The sequence below is a fragment of the Microcebus murinus genome, chromosome 5, assembly GCF_040939455.1.
Source record: "Microcebus murinus isolate Inina chromosome 5, M.murinus_Inina_mat1.0, whole genome shotgun sequence".
Classification (NCBI taxonomy): Eukaryota; Metazoa; Chordata; class Mammalia; order Primates; family Cheirogaleidae; genus Microcebus; species Microcebus murinus.
The window spans coordinates 33,524,838-33,548,885 of record NC_134108.1 but is presented as its reverse complement, the minus strand read 5'-3'; the positions used below and the strand labels follow the sequence as shown (position 1 = coordinate 33,548,885).

General features: G+C 35.4%; 1 protein-coding gene across 9 annotated transcripts in view; it reads right to left on the bottom strand.

Moving 5' to 3' along the window:
• Window positions 1–228: 228 nt before the first annotated feature.
• PTPRK (protein tyrosine phosphatase receptor type K) overlaps window positions 229–24,048 on the bottom strand; it is a 514,888-nt gene continuing 491,068 nt past the window's right edge. For all 9 annotated transcript variants that reach the window (XM_012736558.3, XM_076002975.1, XM_076002976.1 and 6 more), the window contains 11 exons: window positions 22,965–23,062; window positions 22,433–22,549; window positions 16,358–16,512; window positions 14,177–14,312; window positions 13,807–13,956; window positions 12,735–12,908; window positions 9,276–9,407; window positions 9,012–9,137; window positions 5,885–6,048; window positions 5,243–5,378; window positions 229–1,722 (listed from right to left, as the gene is read on the bottom strand). In XM_012736558.3, the coding sequence (XP_012592012.1) occupies window positions 1,669–1,722; window positions 5,243–5,378; window positions 5,885–6,048; window positions 9,012–9,137; window positions 9,276–9,407; window positions 12,735–12,908; window positions 13,807–13,956; window positions 14,177–14,312; window positions 16,358–16,512; window positions 22,433–22,549; window positions 22,965–23,062 (1,442 nt within the window). In that variant the 3' untranslated portion in view covers window positions 229–1,668. The remainder of the gene's footprint in view (window positions 1,723–5,242; window positions 5,379–5,884; window positions 6,049–9,011; window positions 9,138–9,275; window positions 9,408–12,734; window positions 12,909–13,806; window positions 13,957–14,176; window positions 14,313–16,357; window positions 16,513–22,432; window positions 22,550–22,964; window positions 23,063–24,048) is intronic.

Here is a 24,048-nt window from a genome sequence, read left to right as displayed (position 1 = left end):
ATAGAAACTAAATAAATGGCCTTGGCCTTTCCCCCTCCACTCACCTGGAGCTGTTGGCATTCAATTAAGAGAATACAAATGAAGGAAACTAGAGCTTGGAAATTAGTTTTGCTTTTAATAGCAAAACTTTTAATTTTTGTGGCTAGTATCACTGAGTATAGGAATAAGTTGTTTATATAGTGGTGAAGGTGTGAAAACTAAGAAGAGAAAATGACGAGCAAACAATAATTGTTGTAATTATAAAAACTTTATTTCATTCTTACTTTAATTAAATCTTTATAAGCACCATGTCATGAACTGGCAATCTAGAAAGAGGACGCTGGAATGCTTTAGTCAATAACAAACTGCAAGCTGATGATGTGAAGTTACAGCTACATGGAGCATGTGAACAAGACCACATTTAGAAAGGTTCACTTGAGAATCCCATGACAATGCACAAAACAGGAATCTGGCATTGATTTGCTCACACCTTCTATGGTCAGAACCCAAAGCTTGTGCGTGTAAACATCAAGAGAAACATTTTATCACCTTGACAGTTTACAGTTTGCTAAAACTTGACCCTGAAAGCATAAATGTTGCCATCTTGTTTTCTTGACCAGTGCTTGGCCACAGGCTGAAAAGATCGATTCCTTTAAAATTTAAATGATGCTTAAAGGCTGTGTTCAACATTTTGCAAGTCATCAGCGAGGCCTTTTAATGTGTACATTTCTTCATACGTGATCACCAAACCATTATGTACCTAATGAAATTGTGAAAAACTATACATTTTCAGCAAAATGTTTAAATTTGGTCCTATATTAAAAGACCCAATTGCCAAGGTATTTCACATAAATTTAATTCACAAGCATGTACACAAGAGAATCACTATAAAGAACATTGCTTCCTGGTTTATGAATAAAAAGTTTATCCTCTAGTTACACTAAAACATACAAAAAATAATCTACAAAAATCGTTTACCATTGATTTTAGCTAAAGAAAAAGCTTTCTTCAGAAAAAAAAAAATGATCGTGTGGTGGTACTATTTTAGCCATCAAAAAAGGAATGTAAGTAACCAATAAATATAATGTGCTTTCTCCATATAGACATATTTACACTTGAGTCTTTGGCTTATGTTATTTTCTAAAAAGAACTTTAAATGATCCAGCCATCATTGCACATTAAAAGAAAATAAGCCAGTTATATATATTTATATATTTATAGAGATCTGCTACACTTGAAACATATAAAAAAATGAGCTTTACTATGAATTTGCACAGCTTTTCTTCTTCCTTTAAAGATTCAACAGCTTTCATTTTAAAAAGCGAGGAAAATGCCACGTAGAAAGTATTAATTCATGCAACATGTGGTAGCTGCTCTACTGAAACCAGGAGAGAAAAGGCTGCATATTCACTATACAAACACCGGTAAGTTCTCATTTGAATCTGGTTCTTATTAAATATAATTTATGTGGCACGAAATGTTGATGCTTTAATACAGTAATAGAAACTAATTAAGTCCTTTTTATTAAGATACACAACTTCATAAGAAAAATACTTTTACCTCTCAAATGTAAAAGTCTCCCACCCCCCACATTAAAATCTTTCTGCACAAGTATGACAGGTACAACAGCTGCTGGCTCAACAGATGAACAGGTCTCTGCGTGGATATGCCTTAAAAAGTCTCACCCAACTAAGATGATTCCAGGTACTCCAAAGCTACATCATAGCAGAAACGGTACTGCTCCTGAAAGATGTTAAAACAAAAGGGGTGAGAAAAGGTAAGAAAAAGACTAATGATAAATAATAGCTACCAATGAAACTTGTCAACCAATTTAAATTATTCAAGGATTATGATTTTTTTCTATATACAAGATTAACATCTAGACATATTTTACATTGAAATCTAATGACTGCTTTTGAAGAAAATGGAAATTGATGTTAAAAAGACATCTTTGCCTCATACTTTCTCTCAAAAAAAATTTTTTTTTAAAGCTTATCATTTTAGACATAATTTTATTGGTGTGAACACAAAGATCTGCTCATATTGGATTTATTGATTTTTTTTTAAATCAGGAGATTCTAGTGAGTAGTGGCACTGGTCCTTTTTATAATTTATGTGTACATAACACAAAATTTACATGTTTTAGCCATTTTTTTTTATTAATTCGGCATATTATAGGGGCACAGATTTTAAGGTTTCAATAAATGCCCATTTTCCCCCCTCCCCCCAAAAGTCTGAGTCTCCATCATGACCATCCCCCAGATGGTGCACATCTCACTCATTATGTATGTATATACCCGCCCCCCTCCCCCCTCCCCCCTCCCACCTGCCCAATACCCTATTACTGTAGTACCTATGTGTCCACTTAGGTGCTACTCAGTTAATACTAGTTTGCTGGAGAATATATCTGGTGCTTGTTTCTCCATTCTTGGGATACTTCACTTAGTAGTATGGGTTCCAGCTCTAACCAGGAAAATATAAGATATGCTATATCACCATTGTTTCTTAGAGCTGAATAGTACTCCATGGTATACATATACCATATTTTATTAATCCATTCTTGGATTGATGGGCACTTGGGCTGTTTCCACAGCCTTGCAATTATGAATTGTGCTGCTATAAACATTCGAGTGCAGGTGTCTTTTTTGTAGAGTATCACTGGATCATTTGGGTAGATGCCCAGCAATGGGATTGCTGGATCAAATGGTAGATTCACTTGTATTGCTTTAAGGTATCTCCATATTGCTTTCCACAGAGGTTGAACTAGTTTGCAGTCCCACCAGCAGTGTAGGAGTGTTCCTCTCTCTCCGCAACCACGCCAGCATTTATTCTCTCAAAATTTTTTAATGTCTAGATTTGTATTTGATTACAATAGCAGTATCTGATCCTTACAGAAAAATTTCCCAGCACAGAAAAATATAAAGAAAAAGAGATATAATTCTATCATCTGAAACAATTGTTAAGATATCTCCTCAGTTTGCTTGAGTCCTTTTTTATGTATGGTTGAAATAATAATCTTGGAATAAATATAATTACATATTTCAAAACAATTTTGTATTTTACTTTCTTAAAACATTGTTATAGTCTTTCTCCATATTAATATCTTGTAATATAAAAATCTAGCATTAATTGTTAAGTTTTTAAATTTTTTTCTCTATTTTGTGAACATGTACAAATATTTTTCTCCATATTTGATTATTTCCTTAGGAGAAGGAAAAAAGCCAGTTATTTTTAAATGCCATTTTGCAATTTCAGGCTATTAGAGTTTTTAAGCAAATTTTTCAAGAATAGTTGGTTCTTAAAATGTATGACTCTATTTATACCTGAAAACTTATTCTGCTGCCTTTATTTATTTAAGAGAACTTGTTGGCAATAACATTTTTGAGTTCAAACTGCCTTTCCTCTAAGTTCATGTATAGACTTGCTCCATTATCCTGAATTTAGAAAAATTCAACGACCCTATTACAAATTATGACTTATAACATTTAAAACTTCCCTACTCAGTCTAAGCAGGTAAAATTCAGGCTAAATTGGAAAACAGTCTAAAATGTATATTTCTAAAGAACTTCCAGGTGTCTCCAACAATAAATTGGAGTAATAAAATTTCCCTCAAGAGGTCCTTATCATTCCTACCCTATTTACCAAGTAGGTATGATTTAAATTAACCTACCACTGTGGCAAGGGCATCCAAAGAACCAAAAAATGCCTGGAAACAGTTAGGTCTCTTTAAGTAATCTCCAGCAATTTTGTTTATGCTCTCAATTTCCTTACCAACTTTGTCAGCTCAACTCTATAACATCCTGAACTAATCATTAACTCATTAAACAAAAACCAGAGGGTGGGTATTTAATCAGGATACATGGATATATGGGATGTGAATATGAAAATAGTAACTCTTCAGAAGGCTCTAGAATGGCAGAGTTTAACCAGATTTTTTTTAATAGAAAAGGTGAGAAATCAAAGTGAAAATTGGAAGTAAAAGTCAAATTCTGAAGCCAGAAGTGACCCTACTGATGATTTTAAGAAGACTTGAAACATGGAGGCAGAGTTTACATTAAGAAGTCTCCAAACTGCAAAAGAACTTAAAGATATCCATTACCCATCCAGTTTGTAAGATCTGAAAGTTTCACCTCAAGTATCCCTCAAATCCACTCCCAGTCCCCATCTCCCGTGCCAGCACACCAGGCAAAACCAACACCATCTTGTCCAGACAACTGCAATAACCCTGAAGGTTGAGGTGGAGTAGAGGGGGATTTTAGGGGACTTTAGAAAGGGCAGAAGTCTGGTACCACTCATAAAAGTGAAACAGTATAAACCGAAGTCTTCAGATTTTGTCTCAGGAAGCAATGCAACTTCTGTGTGAACAATCCATGAGCAGGAAGTGGTGAAAAAACTTTAAAGGCTTATTGAATTGCACATTTTAGTTATCTGATCATCTTGATAAACGTAGGCAAGCAACAATGATGCCTTGGTTTTTCTGGTTTATGTTTCTGTGAGCATAAACTATACAGCTGCTTCTAATGTGATCCCATGATGCACATATATGTAACCACAGACAACTCTCTTTAGAAGTAAAATATGTTAGAGGTTTGACTTTCATATTCTGTGTACAGCTTCACTCAGATAAACCTTGGCACACATCTATTCGCTCTTATCTTATATGTTCTGATTTTATGAGCCCTGACAAATTCAAGTAGCATTATAGGAAACATGAAGTTCATTCTACAGTTGGAGGAGCTGCCGTAGACTGTCCACAATGACAGATTAAAAATTTATAATTTGATCAGAAAATGAAAAATTATGGATAATGACAAAAATAAATTTCAATTGTCCTTTAAAAAACACTGAGTATCTAGGGTGCTGATGTAACTTATTACTATATCCCTTAGATGAATGTTTTATACGTTAACTCAATATGCTTTAAGAAATAAAAATAAATGAAAAATACAGCCTAGATAGCAGGATTTATGCTTATTATAGAATCATTCACCGAAGTTTATTGCAGCAAATATTTATTGGCTATAATAGTAAAAAATCCTATACATTTCCCAAATTAAATGAAAATAGTTATTTTCATTATTAGCAGTTTTTGTGAGATGAGATCAAGTTTCTGTGGGTAGAGAGGGATGTTTGACAATCTATTAAAGTCCCTACAATGATTCATTTTTCACATCTGATTCCCTATGTGTATATCACGGCTAGTCAATAAAGATCTAGAACTAATCTCTAAGATCCCTTTTAAGCCTAAGACCCTGTGACTCACCGGGGCTTCCACCATGTTTGGCTTGCTGTTCCTTAGTGTCTTCACCGCATGGAAAACATCGACAACATTTTGCCGTTTCACCATTTCAACCACGATGCCTATAGCACAAAACATGCCACTTCGCCCACCACCATTTCTGAAAGCAAAGGCATTTGAGTTAGCAGTGCCGGATGACCGTAGGTTGCACAATCATGTATGTCTGGGAAAAAAAAAACCCATTTAAATTGTTTTCCATTTGTGTCTTAATTTTGCTTCACAGGTGTGCATGGATGTGTACAGAGCAGAGGAGGAAACGTGAGGATGGGATTAGCTCAGTCGCTTACACTTAGGAATATGCCATAGGCATAGATAGCTGCAACCTAGACACCTTGAGATTCTGATATATTTGTAAACTGTAAGTAAGAGGTTGCTTGGGATAGTGTTCAAAAGAGTTTAAATCATATAATAACTAATATTTAGAAAAAATAAAACAATACAGTTAGTAGTTAATTATAGAATCATAAGGAAGACTGTTTTAGAATAATATCTATAGGAGGTGTGCAAGATGTGAGTTGGATACTCTTTCATACAGAAAATGCAAAGGCTACTGAGAAAATAAGCACCACAGCCCAGGCAACGGTCAGGCTGAACTGCCCTACTCACAGGCAGTGGATGATCGTCCGGCCTTCCCCTTCCTCGCATTCCTCCTGCCATTTCTCCACCTGCAGTATCAGTTTCAGAAATGACCGCTTGGAGCCAGGCACTTCTCGATGAGAAGCCCACCCTAGATACTGGAACTGCTGCACCATCAAATAACCTTCCTGTGGCTGTAGAGGGAAAAGAGTTTTCGTGTAAATAAGTTTGGACTAGAATTTTTTTTGTGTGTGTGTGAGACAGAGTCTCACTCTGTTGCCCAGGCTAGAGTGCTGTGGCATCAGCCTAGCTCACAGCAACCTCAAACTCCTGGGCTCAAGCGATCCTTCTGCCTCAGCCTCCCGAGTAGCTGGGACTACAGGCATGTGCCACCATGCCCGGCTAATTTTTTCTATGTGTATTTTTAGTTGTCCAGCTAGTTTCTTTCTATTTTTAGTAGAGACAGGGTCTAGCTCTTACTCAGGCTGGTCTCAAACTCCTGAGCTCAAATAATCCACCTGCCTCCACCTCCCCTGAGTGCTAGGATTATAGGTGGGAGCCACAGTACCTAGCCTGGACTACGATTTTTACTAAAAAGTAAAAGATGCAGATGATATACAGTACAAATGAAATTTACACTGGATTGAGTCTAGCTGATGTAAGTCCTAAATACGTACATGCCAGTATGAAAACATTCTAAATAATCACAGGAAACATAGGAATCATCCTTTATATCTGGCTTCTCCCTCACACCCGATATCAAGTAATCAATTCCCAGGACTGTATTTCCTAAATAACTTTCAAATTCATTTCCTTCTCTTTATTGCCATTGACATCATTGTAGTCCCAATGACAAGTTATGATAATTATCTCCTAGTTGATCTCCCTGAATAAACTTTGATTTTCTTCCAATCCTTTCTTACTACAAGCATCATAATTATTTTGGAGGGCAAATATGATCTTGTCATTCCCTGTCTTAATGGCTCCCAAGTGATGCCAGCATAGAATCTAAATTGCTGCTATGACTTAAAAATCCGTAAGTGATCATGATCTGGCTCCACCTCCTTTAACAACCTTCCCTTGGCTTTCTTTTAGTCCATTTACAAAGTTACTTCTTGCCTTGGGGACTTTTCTTTTACTGTCCCCTTTGCTTGAATGCTTCCTTCTTGCTTGCCCTTCTCAATCCCAAATAAAGTGACCAACTTGTCCCAGATTTGCCTGGGTGTTTTGTTGTCTTAGCAACTACAACTTGCATGTCTCCAGAAAGCTCTCTATCCCGGGCAAACCAGAATGGTTACTTCACCCCCAAATAGCTCCTACTGATTCTTTAAATTTTGGCTTAAATACAACTATCTCAAAGACGTCAGCTCTGATCGCACAGCTATGTCAGGTTGCCCAGTTAAACCCTCTGTATTCTTTCCTTTGTAAAATGTATCATTTTAATAAATAATTTTTACAGTTATTCAAGGCTTTTCTTTCTGATAATATATAGATTCCTTAAGGACAAGGAAATCTTTTTCCTAATTTCTGTATTATTAGAACCTTGTATATATTTTCCAAAGAGTAATACTGTGAATCAAAACCATGAACCTTCCAATAAGAACGTAAGGAAGAGAATGTAATGCATGAGGAAATCATAGAAGACAACATCAAATCTGAAGCTCCATATGGCAAGGGCTCCTGCATCCTTTGGTTAGATACAGGCCCTATGTAGTACTGTACCCAACTTGTTGTTGGTGCATACTAAATATTTAATGAAGTAAATGATGTTATATAATGAGATGGGGAACAGAAAAAAAAAATCATGCACTAATAAGGACCAGAACACCAAATAGGAAGTTCAGCAAATAAACAAAGATACTGACTTAAAAAGGTAACAGATTTCAGTTCCTGTTCCTAGAATATTTTCCATATAAACACCTCAATTAACAGACCAGCCATACTCTCTTCAGCAGCTACGCGTTCTCAACTAAAATATTACTAGAACCACACTGTGACAGATGTGCAGACATAATGAGATTCCATTTAAATTAACATCTAAGATATACAAGAATGTTATGACATGATTGAAGTTATCCTTTTTTCTCCTCTGAAATTAGCAACAGAATTGGATATGATTTTATTCCCTGCTCATAGTCATATACATATAGACTTATTAGCCAGACACATATATAGTCATTTTGATACGAAAAAACACTGAAACCTGACAACCCTAATGACACACTTAAAACAATACGCATACATAGAGCTGGTACTTTAAAAAACAGAACAATCTTTCCCTTTAAAAAGAGCTTAGTTCCATGAAAGTTACTAATGTTTTCTTTTCAAATTCTGTTTGCTTCTTGGTTATACAATCTAAACAGTTTTGATTAGTACTTTTCATTTTTGTGAAGGAGACTCACCCTCACATCTAATTTGTCATGTAGTGCAAAGCACATGAAAAGTCAGGGCAAAAAAAAGATTTCTGAGGGACACAGTAGCTGTTACTTTGCTGCTGGGAAAAGGCACACTGGTAGCAGCACTGGTTCTACCTTTAGATCCGGGCAGAGCCAAGGGTTGGGACATTTAGGAAGATGAAATTATAGGTAAGAGAATCAGTAATGGTGAGTCCCTAAAAAAATACATGATTTACTTTTTCCTTCATGCCTCTTATACATCGAACTTGAACAGTGACATGGAACCCTACTATAATGGCTGATCTAACATATCCCTTCCTCTTGAGGTAAAGCTCCTCTGTCACTATAATTACTATGTTCTTATTTTTAAGTCACATACCTTTTTGGGCTGGATGGCAATACTAATAAAACATGCAGTCATCTTTAAGATAAATCCACATGTGCTCAGGGTTGAGGCCCAGACTGTCAAACTTGACTGAGCCCAGTACATCTGAGTTTAGATTTCCAGATGGAATACGTCAGTCTAGTAACTAACCAGAAAACCTAGCTCCTAGCATTTCTACTTTCCTGAATTTGGAGTGCATTTTTGTTATAGTACTACGCTATAAGATGATTACTAGCTTTGGGATGAATCGTGTAGTGCTTGTTATTAAATAATTCTACTCTCCCTGTTGTCGGAATGGAATTATATCCCATATGTTTATGATCTACTTGTTCTGGATTAGCTCATTTAGAGTTAGAATGATCCAAACATGACTTACTCTTGTCAGATTGCATATCCTAAAAATCCGGTTGATCACATCACAATCCATTGAACAAGACATACATTCCACTTGGATAGGGCCATATCGTAGCATCCCTTCTTCTGGCCAGTACTGAGGGCAGCCCTAGATGATGAGTGTTTTGAAAGAAAAAGAAATGAGAATTATTTTTTCTAATTAGGGTAGTATAAAGCAGATTTTAGCATTTTATTATTACTTTATTAAGTGTGTACAAGTACACAAAAGCAAACCATAGCCATCAACCTGGGACAAGTCGACTTCATTTAGCATCACAATGGAGGTACAGCCATAATCATACACTAATCTCCAGAAGTCTTTCACAGTGTTTGGCAGAGGGTATTGGGTGACGATGAAAGCAGCTGGTTGTCTATAGCTCTGTAAAGAAACAATATAGAGGAAGAAACATAAGAACTTAAAACGCATGATCACTTGTACAAACAGATTCAATATACTTCAATGTAGGACCAGTAAGATGTAATAAATTCACATAGAGATGTAGCCAGATGGCCACTTAAGCCATGGAATAAAAGATGTGGACCTCTGGAATATCTTGGAACTAGTGCAGTAATGAGTCAATTTGGTGGGTAGATTTCAATGCAATTCAAGTCAAGAATTGAATTTTTACTTTATTGAGAGAAGTAAATACAGGACAGATATAAAAGAAGAAACTAAAGAACTTCTCGAGGTTAAGATCCTCTATTAGGTACCTGATAGGCTATGTCAATTTTCCTAAGGTTATCAGTCTCTGAAAGGCTGAAGGCAAAGCAAGCACAAAACCTCTGGTATGTTTGTCTTTCTTTCTTTCTTTTTTTTTTTTTTTGAGACAGAGTCTCACTTCATTGCCTGGGCTAGGGTGAGTGCTGTGGCGTCAGCCTAGCTCACAGCAACCTCAAACTCCTGGGCTCAAGTGATCCTCCTGCCTCAGCCTCCTGAGTAGCTGGGACTACAGGCATGCGCCACCATGCCTGGCTAATTTTTTTTCTATATTAGTTGGCCAATTAATTTCTTTCTATTTATAGTAGAGATGGGGTCTCGCTCTTGCTCAGGCTGGTTTAGAACTCCTGACCTTGAGCAATCTGCCCGCCTCAGCCTCCCAGAGAGCTAAGATTACAGGCATGAGCCACTGTGCCCAGCCTGGTATGTCTTTCTATTAATCAATCATCTGTGTGTATGTGAGTGTGTGTAAATAAAACTGTTTGACTCTCCTCCACTCCAAATATGAAAAACCACAAGTACCTCAAACTCCTGTGCTTTTATAGTATACGGATATGATCAGCACATTCTGCACATCTGTTAGGGCACAATCCACTTCCTATGGTTTCCTGAGCATTTCTAATGCATACCAACTGTCACCATAACAGTTTCAATCATTTAAGATTCTCAAGTGCATAGAGTAACTTGACCCCACCTAAGTGGGGAGATGGCTTTTTGTTTGTCAAGCTCCCCTTGATTAGAACACAATATATTATCTCTTTCCATAGGGAGGGGTAGTAAAGGTAATGTTTATCTTGCCCAGGCAACCTGTTATTCTACAGACTGATGATCTATGCTGAAGTAGAAATGTATGTTTCTATGTAATGATTTAATCTAATTATTTGTAAAAAAAAACCCAAAAAACAAAAAACAGTAGACAGTTTTCTAAGATAGATTTCCTTAATGCTGACAAAAATTGTCAGGAATCTCCTGACCCATTTGTATCATACTACTGTTAATTCCTTCAAATGTGGAACTGATCTTGGACTTCACTGAGGCGACCACCATTTGGGAAATGTGAATAGCCATGGTATTCCATTCCATAGAAGACTGCAGAATAGATCTGAGTACATGGTAATTGACAAGGCTACTTCTCAATGATCTCAAAACCTTATAAAGTTACACCTGCAGGTGTAACTCCTTTTTTACAAGGAGTGCCTCCTTTTTTAAAGGTATGAAGGCTAATGAGAAAGGAATAGAAGGAAGTAAGTTTTCCTTCCAATTAAATGTCTAGTTCATGGAAAGGTAAGTCAGAGCAGCCATCCATTCATTTTTTTTTTTTTTTACATCACAGAGGAGGGGAAATGCATAAGGAGGAGGTGATAAAGGAGAAGACTGAAGATTTTTTATTTCTTTCCTTTCTAAATGCAGGAGCATACACAAGGCTTTGAAGTCACAGAATCTCTGGCCTTACTGCCTCCTAATTCTTTACAGGCCTGGCAAAAGGGTGTACCACTATTGATAGGGGTAGAAGGTAGGGAGAAGGAGGGAGTATTGAGTGATAATCCCTCTTCCTGTAAACCAAACCCAACCTTACTTGTCTGAAAGCTTAACTCCACTACTAAATCCACAGAACACCTTTGATTATGAAATGTATCTTTTTTGAATAATAGAGGATTCAGCAGAGAGTAGGGACAGGTAGATTACGAGGATCAATCTCCATATTGAAAAGACAACAACCTGAAAATTGCAAAATATTTGCCAAAGATGCCAAAGACAATAAATTCAAAGGTATCAATACTTTTCCTATTATTATTTCCTAATTACTTTTCCTAATATTATGTTCTCTTTTCCTTTTTCACACATCCTTTTTTATTTCCAATCTAGACTCAAGTCTGACATATTGTCCCTGTATTTAGTATATTTTCCTTTCCAGACGCCTAGGAGGGGAAGGAAAGGTACAACTGGGATGCAGTGTGATTTCTGCAGATGTGATTAATGGCCAGGCAAGATACTGGTCACAGAAAGGATGAGAGCTTTTCATTTGAGTTTGTCTTTGCACTACTCTGCTCTGCAGTGCCCAAAAGAGAAAGGGACTGGCTAAGACTAGTCTCAGCAGTAGAATGTGGGCTTTTCTAAGTCTCTACTGCCAGGCTACTAATTTACAGAAGGTAATTTTAGGAAGCGCACTAGAAGCAACAACTTAGAAAGTCTCCTTGTAGTCAGAAAGGAATGAATCCTGGCTTCTAATTTCTCTATGCTATGGTTTCAGCTGTCAAAGGGCAAAAGCTTGGATGTGAAGGCAGTAAACTATTAAAAATAAAACTCTGACAACCTTCTTGCTTCTTTACAAGGTAATCAAGGTAGTGGCCAAAGACATAATTTAAAATTCTCTTTCCATGTTGTTCTGTCTATAGGATATTAACACATCGAGTATATGCTGGGCATGTACAGTTTATGAAAACTGGAAGAAGGTACAGTAGTTCCCTTGTTATGACGGATGTGTTGACATGGTATCATCCATGCCTTCCCTAGTTAGTTATAAGTAGTCTTTATTAATTAATGGCCAATAAAACAAGTTAGCTTCAAATTAGTGAAACATTAAATGTCACAGACAAAAATTTCCCAAATTAACACACCTTTAGTGAGATATGGCATTCTGTGACTTAAAAAATTCATTCCTAACTATATTCAGAATAGATAAGCCACGATTTTCTTTTCTGAAAATAATTAAGATGAGACATACAACCTGCAGTTATGTCCTATACGAATGCAGTGATTGACAATCAAGCTCCAATTCTACAATTATGCTTTAAAAAATAATCGTTTGCAAGAATCCCTGTGGGGAAATCTAAAATCATTCTCCAGAAAAATTTGTATTTCAATGAAAGTTTCTAATTTTCCTCTTTAGGCTGTTTTTATTTCCTAGAAAAGAAAACTAGCCAGTATTCAATTGCATTATATAGTTTTTCATGGCACTCCGCACTAACAAAGAGGGCAGTCTCTTACATCCATAAGAGCAGCATTGATGTAGTTACTGCTCTCCCCATCAATTGTAATTAAAAAAGGCAGACATCTGTCAGGTGGCAGCATGTCCATGAAACGGTTCTTGTCGTGGTTCCTTGGCAGGCATGCTATACTGCAATCTTCAGCTTGTAGTCGAGGGGTGACTGAATTCAGAGTCTAAAAAGAAAAGGGAACAACCCAGATTAAAAGAAAGTGACCCACTTAATAGTTTAACACACACCCATCAAGTATTTAGGAGGCCAGGTAGAAAGTCAAGGATTTGTGCAAGGCAATGGCATTTGCCACTACGACAGGCTGATAGACTTTGTAGTTAAAGCTAATGAAGCCTGAGAAGTGACAAAGGAACCAGACACACATTGTTCAATGTGCCTCTTCTTAAAGGGAAGAGGGAAGATAAACAACGCAGCTACCTGCAAAATGCATTGCCCAACCAAAGCAAATACAATCAGGTAGGGTCTATGATGATGATGACCCTTCGTCAATGCTGGAAACTGTGTCATTTGTCATCATGTTTTGCCACGCCATAGTTGAAGATAAGCTTGGCATGCTGAAAAGAGCACTGGACCAAGAATCAAAGAATTCAGTTTCTAGAGCTACCCTTGACTTCATTTTCACACCTTCAGGATGTTTTAAGGCTAGTGAAAATATTCAAGACTATTTCGAGACAATGTTTATTACAAACTTCAGCTATTACTATTAATGTGCTTGATCTCACATTGTAAGTGACACAGAAGGTCAAAATCCATAAGACTGCATGGAACAAAAAGGTTATAAATACACACAAATCACCACCAAATTTGACTTTTATGATACCTTCTACCAGTATTCTTTCCTGAGTCTGAACTTATTTGCCCTTCAGGATACAGCAGATATGAGCACATTAATACAAAAGTGACTCCATAATATGTATAATGAAAGAGACAGGTATTATATTATGCTTCAAATAGGGGTCAAAGGTTATACATTTGACTTGAAAGACCTTCCTATAAAGAATTAGTAGTGCCTACAACAAATTGTAATAAATAATAGAAGAGGCCTTAGAAATAGTTAATACCTGAAATTCATCTTTGAGATGTGAAGAGTTAGTCTGGGAGTCTATCCTAATCATATCAAAATACGCAGCTTTAAATTCACAGACAGGTATAGCAGTTTCTCCACATAAGCAGGCTTCTAAAATTGCATCATGAATAAAAATGTACTGTTCCTATCAAAGGAAAGAAAAAGAAAATTTCATAACATTTTAATAAAACTTTTCTATCATCAAAGGTAGAGAATACAGAGAATTTTCTCTATATGGAAATATTAATTGAAATGCCAGTATTTTTGTATATGACTTCATGAGCTAATATTGATTACATATGAAAAACAACTGTCGTTTTTTTTGCAAAAACAAAAAAAAGTGCACTAGAGGTGAATTAACATACTTCCGTCTGGACCATATTGATACGACGAGATCTTAAGGCTTTGACACAGTTGTAGATGTCAACGACACCTTCTCTTTCAGCCATGTCCAGCATGATGTCAATCACAATGTAACAGCCAGTTCGTCCAGCACCAGCACTGAAAAAAAAATTTTTAAGAACTATAGGAACATGTTTGTCTTTATATGTTTCATAAAGACCTTTTCCACCATCAGGTAGAACCAAATTGCTTTACCGAAGTGCAAGACACACATAATTTTACATGTAGAGTGTCTGCTTTAGTGTAAACTAAAGACTGGAACAAGAGTTCCAAATTATTTCCAAATTGAAAATAATGTGCATATGTCATTCAAGTTTCATCTCTCTCTCTCACGGTCTTCATTTGATGTAAATTTAATACACGTAATTTCAATCTCATGGAATTTATCAAGTGGTGGATTCGTGCTTTGAAATTTAACTCCCAACTGAAATATTTTTATATTCATCTAGTTGTGGGTCCTTTGGCAACAATGTGAGTATACTGGCATTGCTGTCCCTTAGAGAGACAATTGTAAATACCAAGGCACAAGAAAACTAAATCAAAAACTTTAAATAGGAAATCTGAGGAGCCACAATTCACAGGAAATGCTAATGGTGAGGGTGGGAAAGAAAATGATGGCTATCAGAGGAGAGGAGACCAATAGTATAAAGACTGAGTAATGATCTGGAGGGAAAATGAAAATGTATTGTGAGTAGCATGTGATTCTCAGCAAGACACAAAGCTAGCCACTATCTTACTGTATTTAATCCAAAAGTTGAATCATAATATACTGTTATTATTTTACTACTGGGGACTATTTCTTCAATTTTAAATATAGAAGTCAATGGAGCAAACAAGATAACTTTTTTTTTTTGAAATTCACTTTGTAGTCAGCTGCTTCTTCTCCATAAATCCAGAGATACCTGAGTGCAAGTGGAAAATGACACTTCTGTTTCAAGAGAGTATCTGAGAATCTTGGAGCACTTCTGAAGCAAGCAATTCATAAGAAAGTAAACCTCTATGATAAATCAACAAATCCTTAAATTAAAAACCTATTTATCTCATCTTCTAAACACGTAGATGGGCTAGTGACATTATTTCTTTGTTATTCAGATTTGGTCACTTCTCTTGGACTCACTGTTCTTTTAGAAATTTAAGCAAAAGATATTGCAGCTATCTCTATTTCTTTTTTTCCTCTACCATCTTCTCAATCACTGTTCCCAGGGTTTGAGACAGAAAAGTAATTGAAGAGTACATCAGATTTCTTGAGGAGGAATGAAATGAAGGTTGTTTTTTTTTCTCCCAGGGTACACAGTGTTTGCTCTTATGGGATGTCTTACCTTTATTTCATTCTCTGTTTTTTTCCCCCTTTTATACATGGTTATTTAAATCCTCAATAGGTTGGATTTTCAGAAAGAACAAAAATGCTTAAGTAAAACCTATTACATAGCTTGGATAGTATTTGAAAATGGTGTGTAGCATCATTTAGAGAGAGCTTTTCAGATTCAGTACTTATTTTTCTGGTCACACCTCAAAATGAGGCCATGTAATTTGCTTTTAGTGTCTCTGAATGCTTGTTTTAAAAGAAGTTTCTAATCAGACCAAAGTCTGGATATAATGTTCATGTTTTTGCCATATATTTGCTGAATCTCACTGATGCAGTTTTCAAGGTCCTCTAATGGGCCGTATATTTTTTTAAAAAAAAAATTAAATAGCTGTTTTGCAACACAAATTCTTGCAATTTAGGCCATTTAGTAATTCTGTATGTCTCAAATTTAGTTTTAAAAGCTGGGATTCCATTGGGAATTTTCTAGATTGGCAAGAAATCTCTATTTCAGCCTACCATTCCATACAATATGGGATTGGAAAAGTGATAGGAAAAAAACCCCCAAACCACAGATGTTGCCAATAAAAGGCAGAGTTTCTACATTTGTAATTGTGGATAACCACTATACACATTAGGTTGAATGTATGCATTTCTTAAGTTTCTAGTTTACAGCCTACTGAACAGCTAACTTTTATTTTATGGCTGTTTTACTCTCTCTGTAATATATGCAAGCTGGAACTTTGTAAGCACACATTAGTTTTTGTGCTTAAACGTTTTATCTGGATACTCTAAAAAGAGCTGGCTGCATATGGTCAAGGCCATGTGGACCACCACTCACCTGCAATGCACAACGATGGGGCCGGCACTGGGAGGGTTGGATAACTTGACCCGCCGGATGAAGGAAAGCAGCCCCGTGGCGTGGTACGGCACCCCATGGTCAGGCCAGCCGGTAAAATGGAACTGTTTAACTTCACGAATTTCACTGTATCCCCTCTGTGCAAAGATGGAAAGAAGTGTTTTCAAAATGACCAAAATAAAGCCATTAAACACAATTATAAGTACAGACGCCATCAACAATGATAACAATAAAAAAATGTACCAAAGATCATACCTTTTCTAAAAAGGGATGCTGGCCTAACATGGGTTTAGGAGCTTACCTTTATTGTCAGACAACTGCCAAAGAAAGAAAATTAGAAGTCTTGCTGAGTTCTTTAAGTCTGGGTAAATTTTATTTACCTTGACAGCTTGTTTCTTACTGGGAATGACAACACATAAAATTATTAGGGGGAAAGAAGAAAATGGGAAAGCTAAAATGCTGCCCTATTGACCCAAGGCACTGAGTTCTCAAGCGGTATATAAAAGCAACTTTCCAGCTTCTCACCTCACAAAGAGATTTTAATGCCTTGCTTATCCATGTTGAAAATGGTTTTGAAGCAGAGCATGTAGGGATTTTCCAGGACAGTGCTACTCTAGTTTGGTTTCGCAAAATACACAGGCAGCTAAATTGTTCTTTGGGCAAATTATTTTTCTTAGCTCTGTGAAATAATTCAGCAGAGTGTTATTTATAGTAACAAAAATACAAACTGAAAGAAAGGAAGCATTCATTGTTGTGCTCCTGTCCTATTGGGTTAATTTAAGAGAATCCTACAAATGCACATTTCAAAGCTTTTTCCTGCCTTTCTGCTAAAAGAAGACTATAGATTGGGGCAGCACAGCTTGGAGGGCATACATGAAATGCCGCAGAATATATTTTTAAGAAGTCACATTTGTAGCAAAAAGAAAAAAAAAACCTACTACAATCTATATAGTTTTAACTCTTGTGAGCCATCTGTGAAACCTCAACCTCACGCGTTCAGTCAGAACAGGTAGAAACTTTACGTGACATAAACAAAACTGAGAAAGTTTAGAATCTATCTTATGCAGACCAATATTAACACACTTTCGAAGCCAGTGATCATATCTTATAATTCTTTTTAGTTCCAGTTCCTGGCAACAATACAAGACACAAAGTAGAGCTCAACAAATAATTATAATAGTTACAATGATAAACACCATCATGAAATCACCCAAATGGAAAAGTCACCTTTTTGGCTACTTTTAAAGTTAGCTCTCATGATGAAGGTCATACATTGATTTAAGACCTGATTTTAGTCAGTAACTTCACCTCTGTACTAATCCTTTTACTAGAATTTCTATATTGGACCTGTTCCCTTTATCCTTCTATTACATGTACAGGACTTACTCCTTTTAGTAAATTTTTTTTTTTTTTTTTTGAGATAGTCTCACTGTGTTGCCTGGGCTAGAGTGTCGTGGTGTCAGCCTAGCTCAAAGCAAGCTCAAGCGATCCTTCTGCCTCAGCCTCCTGAGTAGCTGGGACTACAGGCATGCATTGCCATGCCCGGCTAATTTTTTCTATATATTTTTAGTTGGCCAATTAATTTCTTTGTATTTTTAGTAGAGATGGGGTCTTACTCTTGCTCAGGCTGGTTTCCAACTCCTGACCTTGAGCGATCCTCCCACCTCAGCCACCCAGAGTGCGAGGATTACAGGTGTGAGCCACCATGCCAGGCCCTTTTTAGTATATTTTCATATCTGGTAGTACCTCTTTCCCTATCATTCTTTTTCTATAAATTTTTTGGAGAAATTTTCATATATGTAGTTAAAAAAACATTCAAATCCCACTCTTTTCTAGTTCTAAATAACAAGAATAAAATTAAAATTAAAATTCAATGATGCTCCAATTAGGATTGTATTAAATCCATATAGTGATATTCATAACAAGTTCTCTCATATTCTGGGACATGGTGCATGTCTCCATTCAAATCATTTTATGTTTTTTAATACACTTTTGTGTTCTTATTCAATTAGGACCTGCATCTTTCTTGTTAATTCTGCTATCTGAGCATTTTTTGTTATTGTGAAAGATTTTTTAATGTCTATTTATATTTATTACTAATGTAGAGCTATAATTTATGAATATTTATGTTGAATTAGTCACAAATGTTCATTAGTTCTATTTAAGATATCATCTTGTTTTCTTTATATAAAATTATTTCATCTTTCAATAATTTTGTCTTTTCTAATAGCTACATAGTTTATTTCTTTTGTCTCCTTTCATTTGCTGAAACTTTCAAAAATATTGACTACTATAGTGAAAATGATTATCCATATTACATTCCTCATTCTAAAAGCAATAATAGTGTTTATATTAGTTTGTTATAATAAACTGATAGTCTTTAGTTTTTTATTCCTTCACATGCATGCTACTACTTATTGTTAAATCACCTTTATCACATTTAGGAAGTCTCCTTATTTTTCTAATTTTATTATTACTATGAAGATCTTTTAAATAAAATTAAATGCATTAATCTGTTAATAAAATCATATGGTTCTTCTCCTTTTATGTCCTGACAATGAAATATCCTGCTAGATTTCCCACTACAGTTGAAATATTCTTGCAATGTTAGGAAAAATATCATGATAGATCATGTTGGGATATTTTCTTCATTCACTACTAGATTCAAATTTTTGATATTTTATTTTGAATGGTTTCTTCAATTGTTGGTTTTAATGGTTTTCTATGACCTAAATATTTTGAATAACATAAACATTAGCTATTCTTTAAAGCGGCAGTCCCCAACCTTTTCGGCACCAGGGATTAATTTCATGGAAAACAATTTTTCCACGGTGGGGTGGTGGTGGAGGGGATCTCAGGAGCTGATGTGAAGGATGGGGAGCAGCTGTAAATACACATGAAGGTTACCCCCTGCTGTGTGGCCCAGTTCCTAAGTATCATGGAAGACAATTTTTCCATAGGGCCAGGAGGTGGGGCAGGGTGGAGGTGGAGTTCTGAAGCCAAGTTGGTTGGGGACTACAGCTTTAAAGGACAAAGAAATGTCAACCACAGTGCAATTTTATTTTACTTTATATTTTTACATTTGCTAAACCTGTATTTTATTTTTTTAAATTTTTTTTGTTTCAGCATATTTTGGGGGTACAAATGACAAATGTTTAGGTTACATATATTGCCTTTGCTCCTCCAGAGTCAGAGCTTCAAGCATGTCCATCCCCCAGATGGTGTACACCACACCCATTAGGTGTGAATAGACACATACCCTCCTCCTCGTTTCCCACCTGTCCAACACCCGATGAATGTTACTACCATATGTGCACATAAGTGTTGATCAGTTAATACCAGTTTGATGGTGAGTACATGTGGCACTTGTTTTTCCATTCTTAGGATACTTCACTTAGTAGAATGGGCTCCAGCTCTATCCAGGATAATATCAGAGGTGCTAGATCACCATTGTTTTTTGTGGCCGAGTAGAACTCCATGGTATACATATACCACATTTTATTAATCACTCATGTATTGATGGGCACTTGGGCTGTTTCTACATCTTTACAATTATGGATTCTGCTGCTATAAACATTCTAGTACACACATCCGATAAAAGGCTATTAACTAGAATCTATATAGAACTCAGGAAAATGAGCAAGAAAAAAATCAAACAACCCCATTAAAAAGTGGGCAAAGGACATGAACAGAAACTTTTCAAAAGACAGATTAATGGCCAACAAATATATGAACAAATCCTCAACATCTCTAATCATCAGGGAAACCACAGTGCAATTTTGATGATAAATTTTAACAATCATTCTTAGTTTCTTCTACTATCTCTTCAGGTTTCTAACTATTGTTGGTCTACTTTTTGAGAATTATTTGCTAGAAAATCTGTGTCTCTAGACTAAAATCTATGTTTTTAAATTTATACATAATATTTTTTATAACTTTTCTAACAGCAAGTATAACTGCTGTTGTATCTCTTTGTGTTTCCTAATATGGTAAATTTCGTTTTCATTTTACCTCATTTAGAATTGACAGTGGTTTAGTTACTTTATTGATCTTTTCAGAGAATTAGCTTTTTGATTTTTTTGTGTTTCTTTTTTATATTTGATTTTTTCTTTGTTCTAGTCTATTAATATATTTCCTATTTTCTAATTTTCATATGATTTCAGATTGCCTTTCAAAATAGAAATCATTTATGGGCATACATTTTTCTTAGTTGATAACTTGAGGTAAATTTTGATATAAAATTATTGATCTATATAAAATATTAATTTTAGTATGGAAGTAATCATTCATTTAAGGTTTACTCAGAAGAGGATTTGGTGATTTCTAAGAGGCTAATTTGTGGGGTCATTGGTCAGTGATTTGTTCTTGTTTTCTACTGGATTTTGGAAACATTTCAACTTTTTTCTGTGTATTCAGCTTCATGACTGATTTTATAAAACGGTATAAACTCAAGAGACTAAATATTCTACATTTTCTCTTTACATAATTATAGGATCTAGTTTAATAAATCAAGCTTAATGGTTCTCTTTTTGAAATCTGTATCATTGCTTATTTTTATTCTACTTGATTTGTCTAAAAATTTCCATATATATTTTACAGTTGCGATACTCATAATTATGTTATATAATGCTAATTTCAATTTAATGTTTTCCCTAATTATTTTTTCCTGTTGGTAGAATTATTTGCAAATATCTTTTGTAAAATACTGCTCAACTATTTCTCTATTGCTGGACATTTATGGTTATCTATAATTTTCTAATATTATAAATGAAGCCATTGTGCTTTAAGTAAATTCCTTAGGATGGATTCATGAAAGTAAACTTCTCAAAGGACATAATTACTTTAGAGCTACGGAGATATACTGTTTTATTGATTCACAGAGGGTTTATAGCCATTTAACTGTGATCGGCAATGTATGAAAATATCTGTCTCAACACACCCTGACAATCAATGAGGATTATTATGCTTTTTAAAGTTCTTGCTGATTTGAAAGTACAAAATGGTAAAGTTCTTGCTGATTTGAAAGTACAAAATGGTATATCAGTACATGAGGTTCAACATTTTAAATAGGCATATTAGCAGTTGTGTTTCTTCACAGACTCTAGTATTTTCCTTTCTATTGGTATTAACACTATGAATTAAGGATATTCATAATCACAGGGTTCCTTTGTGTGTATGTACTTTAAATTATTTTTTTGACACAGATAATTTTACATTCTTTTGTGTGGTCAAATCTATTAAGCCTTTCCACAACGATGTATTTCATTGCATCTATGTCCCACTTCAGTCTACCACACCACCAACCTTGCTTTAGTCTTTTTGCAACATAATAACTGGAGGGATCCTATTAAAAATAAAAAGTCAGATCATGTTACCTCTAGGCTCAAAACCCTCCAATGGCTGCCTAACTCACTTTAAATACAAATTAAGCTCCTAATAATGGCCTAAAAGACTCCACTTATCGGGCTCTGTGAATTCTCTCACTTTATTTCATATGTCTTTCCCACTCACCTGTCCATCTCTGAACACCCTGGCCTCCTGGCTGGTTGTCTTTCCGACAGGAATACACATAGGTCTCTGGGCCTCTTGAAATGACTCTTCCCTCTGTTGAAAACATTCTCCCCTAGGACATAACCCATCACTCCTTCTCCTTCACGTACTTTAGGTCTTTACTCATGTTACTCTCTCAAGGACAAGGCCTTCCCTGATCATCCTTTTAAAATCATAAATCATTGCTTCCCCTACCTTAAAAATATTCCCCATTTCTAGTCCTAACATTATTCTTCTCCATAGCACTTTTGATGAAGGGTATATTAGCTTATTTGTTTGTAGTGCCATCTCCCCTCAATAGGTTATGCGATCCACAGGGCAGAGATTTTAACATGTGTCTCAAGGTTTAGAAACATGCCTGACACATGGTAAACTCTCAAATATTTCTGGAATGAATAAATGTGTGAACAGACTTTACAGCATCATAAAAACAAAGCTTGACAAGGATTTAAAGAGAAAAAGCAGTTTTGATGTACATCGTTTTTTAAAGAACTTTAGGATACTTACCCTTTCCAGGGTAAATGTCCTAACAACATATTCAGCAAGTGGCTCCATTTCTACACAAGTTACTTTGAAGTCACCATAAACTTCAGTATCATCAGGCCAATATTTATAGCATTTAACCTAAATGACAAAAAAGAATACATAAGTAGACCTGAATACATAATACGTATTAGCCAAGATGATTTAATTCCTATGGTAACTCTTTAGGTCCTAATTAAAACACAATTAAAAGAATCTATACATGAGAAAAAAAATCTGTTACGCAATAGACTTCGTATAGTCTCATAAAAAATATACAAGCCTAATCATGCAATTAGATTCTAGTATAAGATCAAGGCTTATTTTATTGCTCAATGAGAAATCAAATAATTTGTCAGCCATTGAAGGTCCATTTAGTAGCATTCCATTGAAATGCTTTGTCTATAAATTTTTTTAAAAACTTGGATAATATTCTATTTTAAGTATGTTATATGTTGCTTTACAACTATACTCATTTTTATGACGACAACGAAAGAAATCTTTCTTTTTCTCTTACCCGGCCAACCTCAACTAAATTTGTGACCATCACAATGCAGGCAGACTGTTCTTGCCAGATCATTCTCCAGAAATCATATACTGTTTCATGAACTGGGCCTATGAAGAAATTAATTTCAATATTATATTATCAAAGGGATTTTGTAGTTAGTAAGGAGTTTAATTAAGATAAAAAGCAGAGTAAACTAAGAAAAATATAATTAAAAGTCAAACACAAAATGTCACTGAAAGTACTTAAATTCAGTTCCTATCTAAATTCACACAATAGGCAAAAACATATGCATTTGTAAGTTTTTTTTTTTCTCCCAATTTGCCTCCTGTACTTTCCAATTCAGAAGATGATAGCACTAGAGGGTATCTATGTCTGTTACCATGTCACTTTAATGCATCTTCAAATATATATGAAAAATAGGAAGTCTCAGGCCACCATCAGACAAACAGCATATATTACCAATTACATAAATGCCCATCATTTATAAATAGCACATGTTTAGTTAGGGGTTAATGAAGAAGTATCCTTACATATAAGGACACATCCTAACCTCATATATTATCACTTCCAAACTGCAGAAGCATGTGCTGGGCTATCCTCTATTCAATACCATAACACTAGAATACCGTTCACCACTATAGCTGGTCTTTCTAACTTTAAAGAGTCTGCAATTAAACTCAATTTTTCCAAAGATATGTGAAAACACTTACAAAATGACCTCTGTCAAAAGAGAAAACATAGCTTTTGTTTTACTTTCCTCTTATATAAGACAGATGTGCAAGTTTGTTTTCTGAAGGCCAGTAGTAAATTTGGAGAAATCGCTAAAGATGGTTTTTTGTTTGGATACTTTATTCCCTAGTGTATCACTATAACAAGATTTTCCTACTTTCTTTTTATATTCCACAAAGAATGAACTCGACTAAATTCCCTGTAGCTCTTTGTTTTGTCTCAGTCTTTACTTGTCAAAAAATTGTTGGAAGACAGTATAACATCTCATTATAACAATATTGGTCTTCGGTACTATTAAACTATGCCGCGAGAAGACAGGTACCTTATACAAGATGAAGCCACTATTCTCTTTCATCAAAAATAA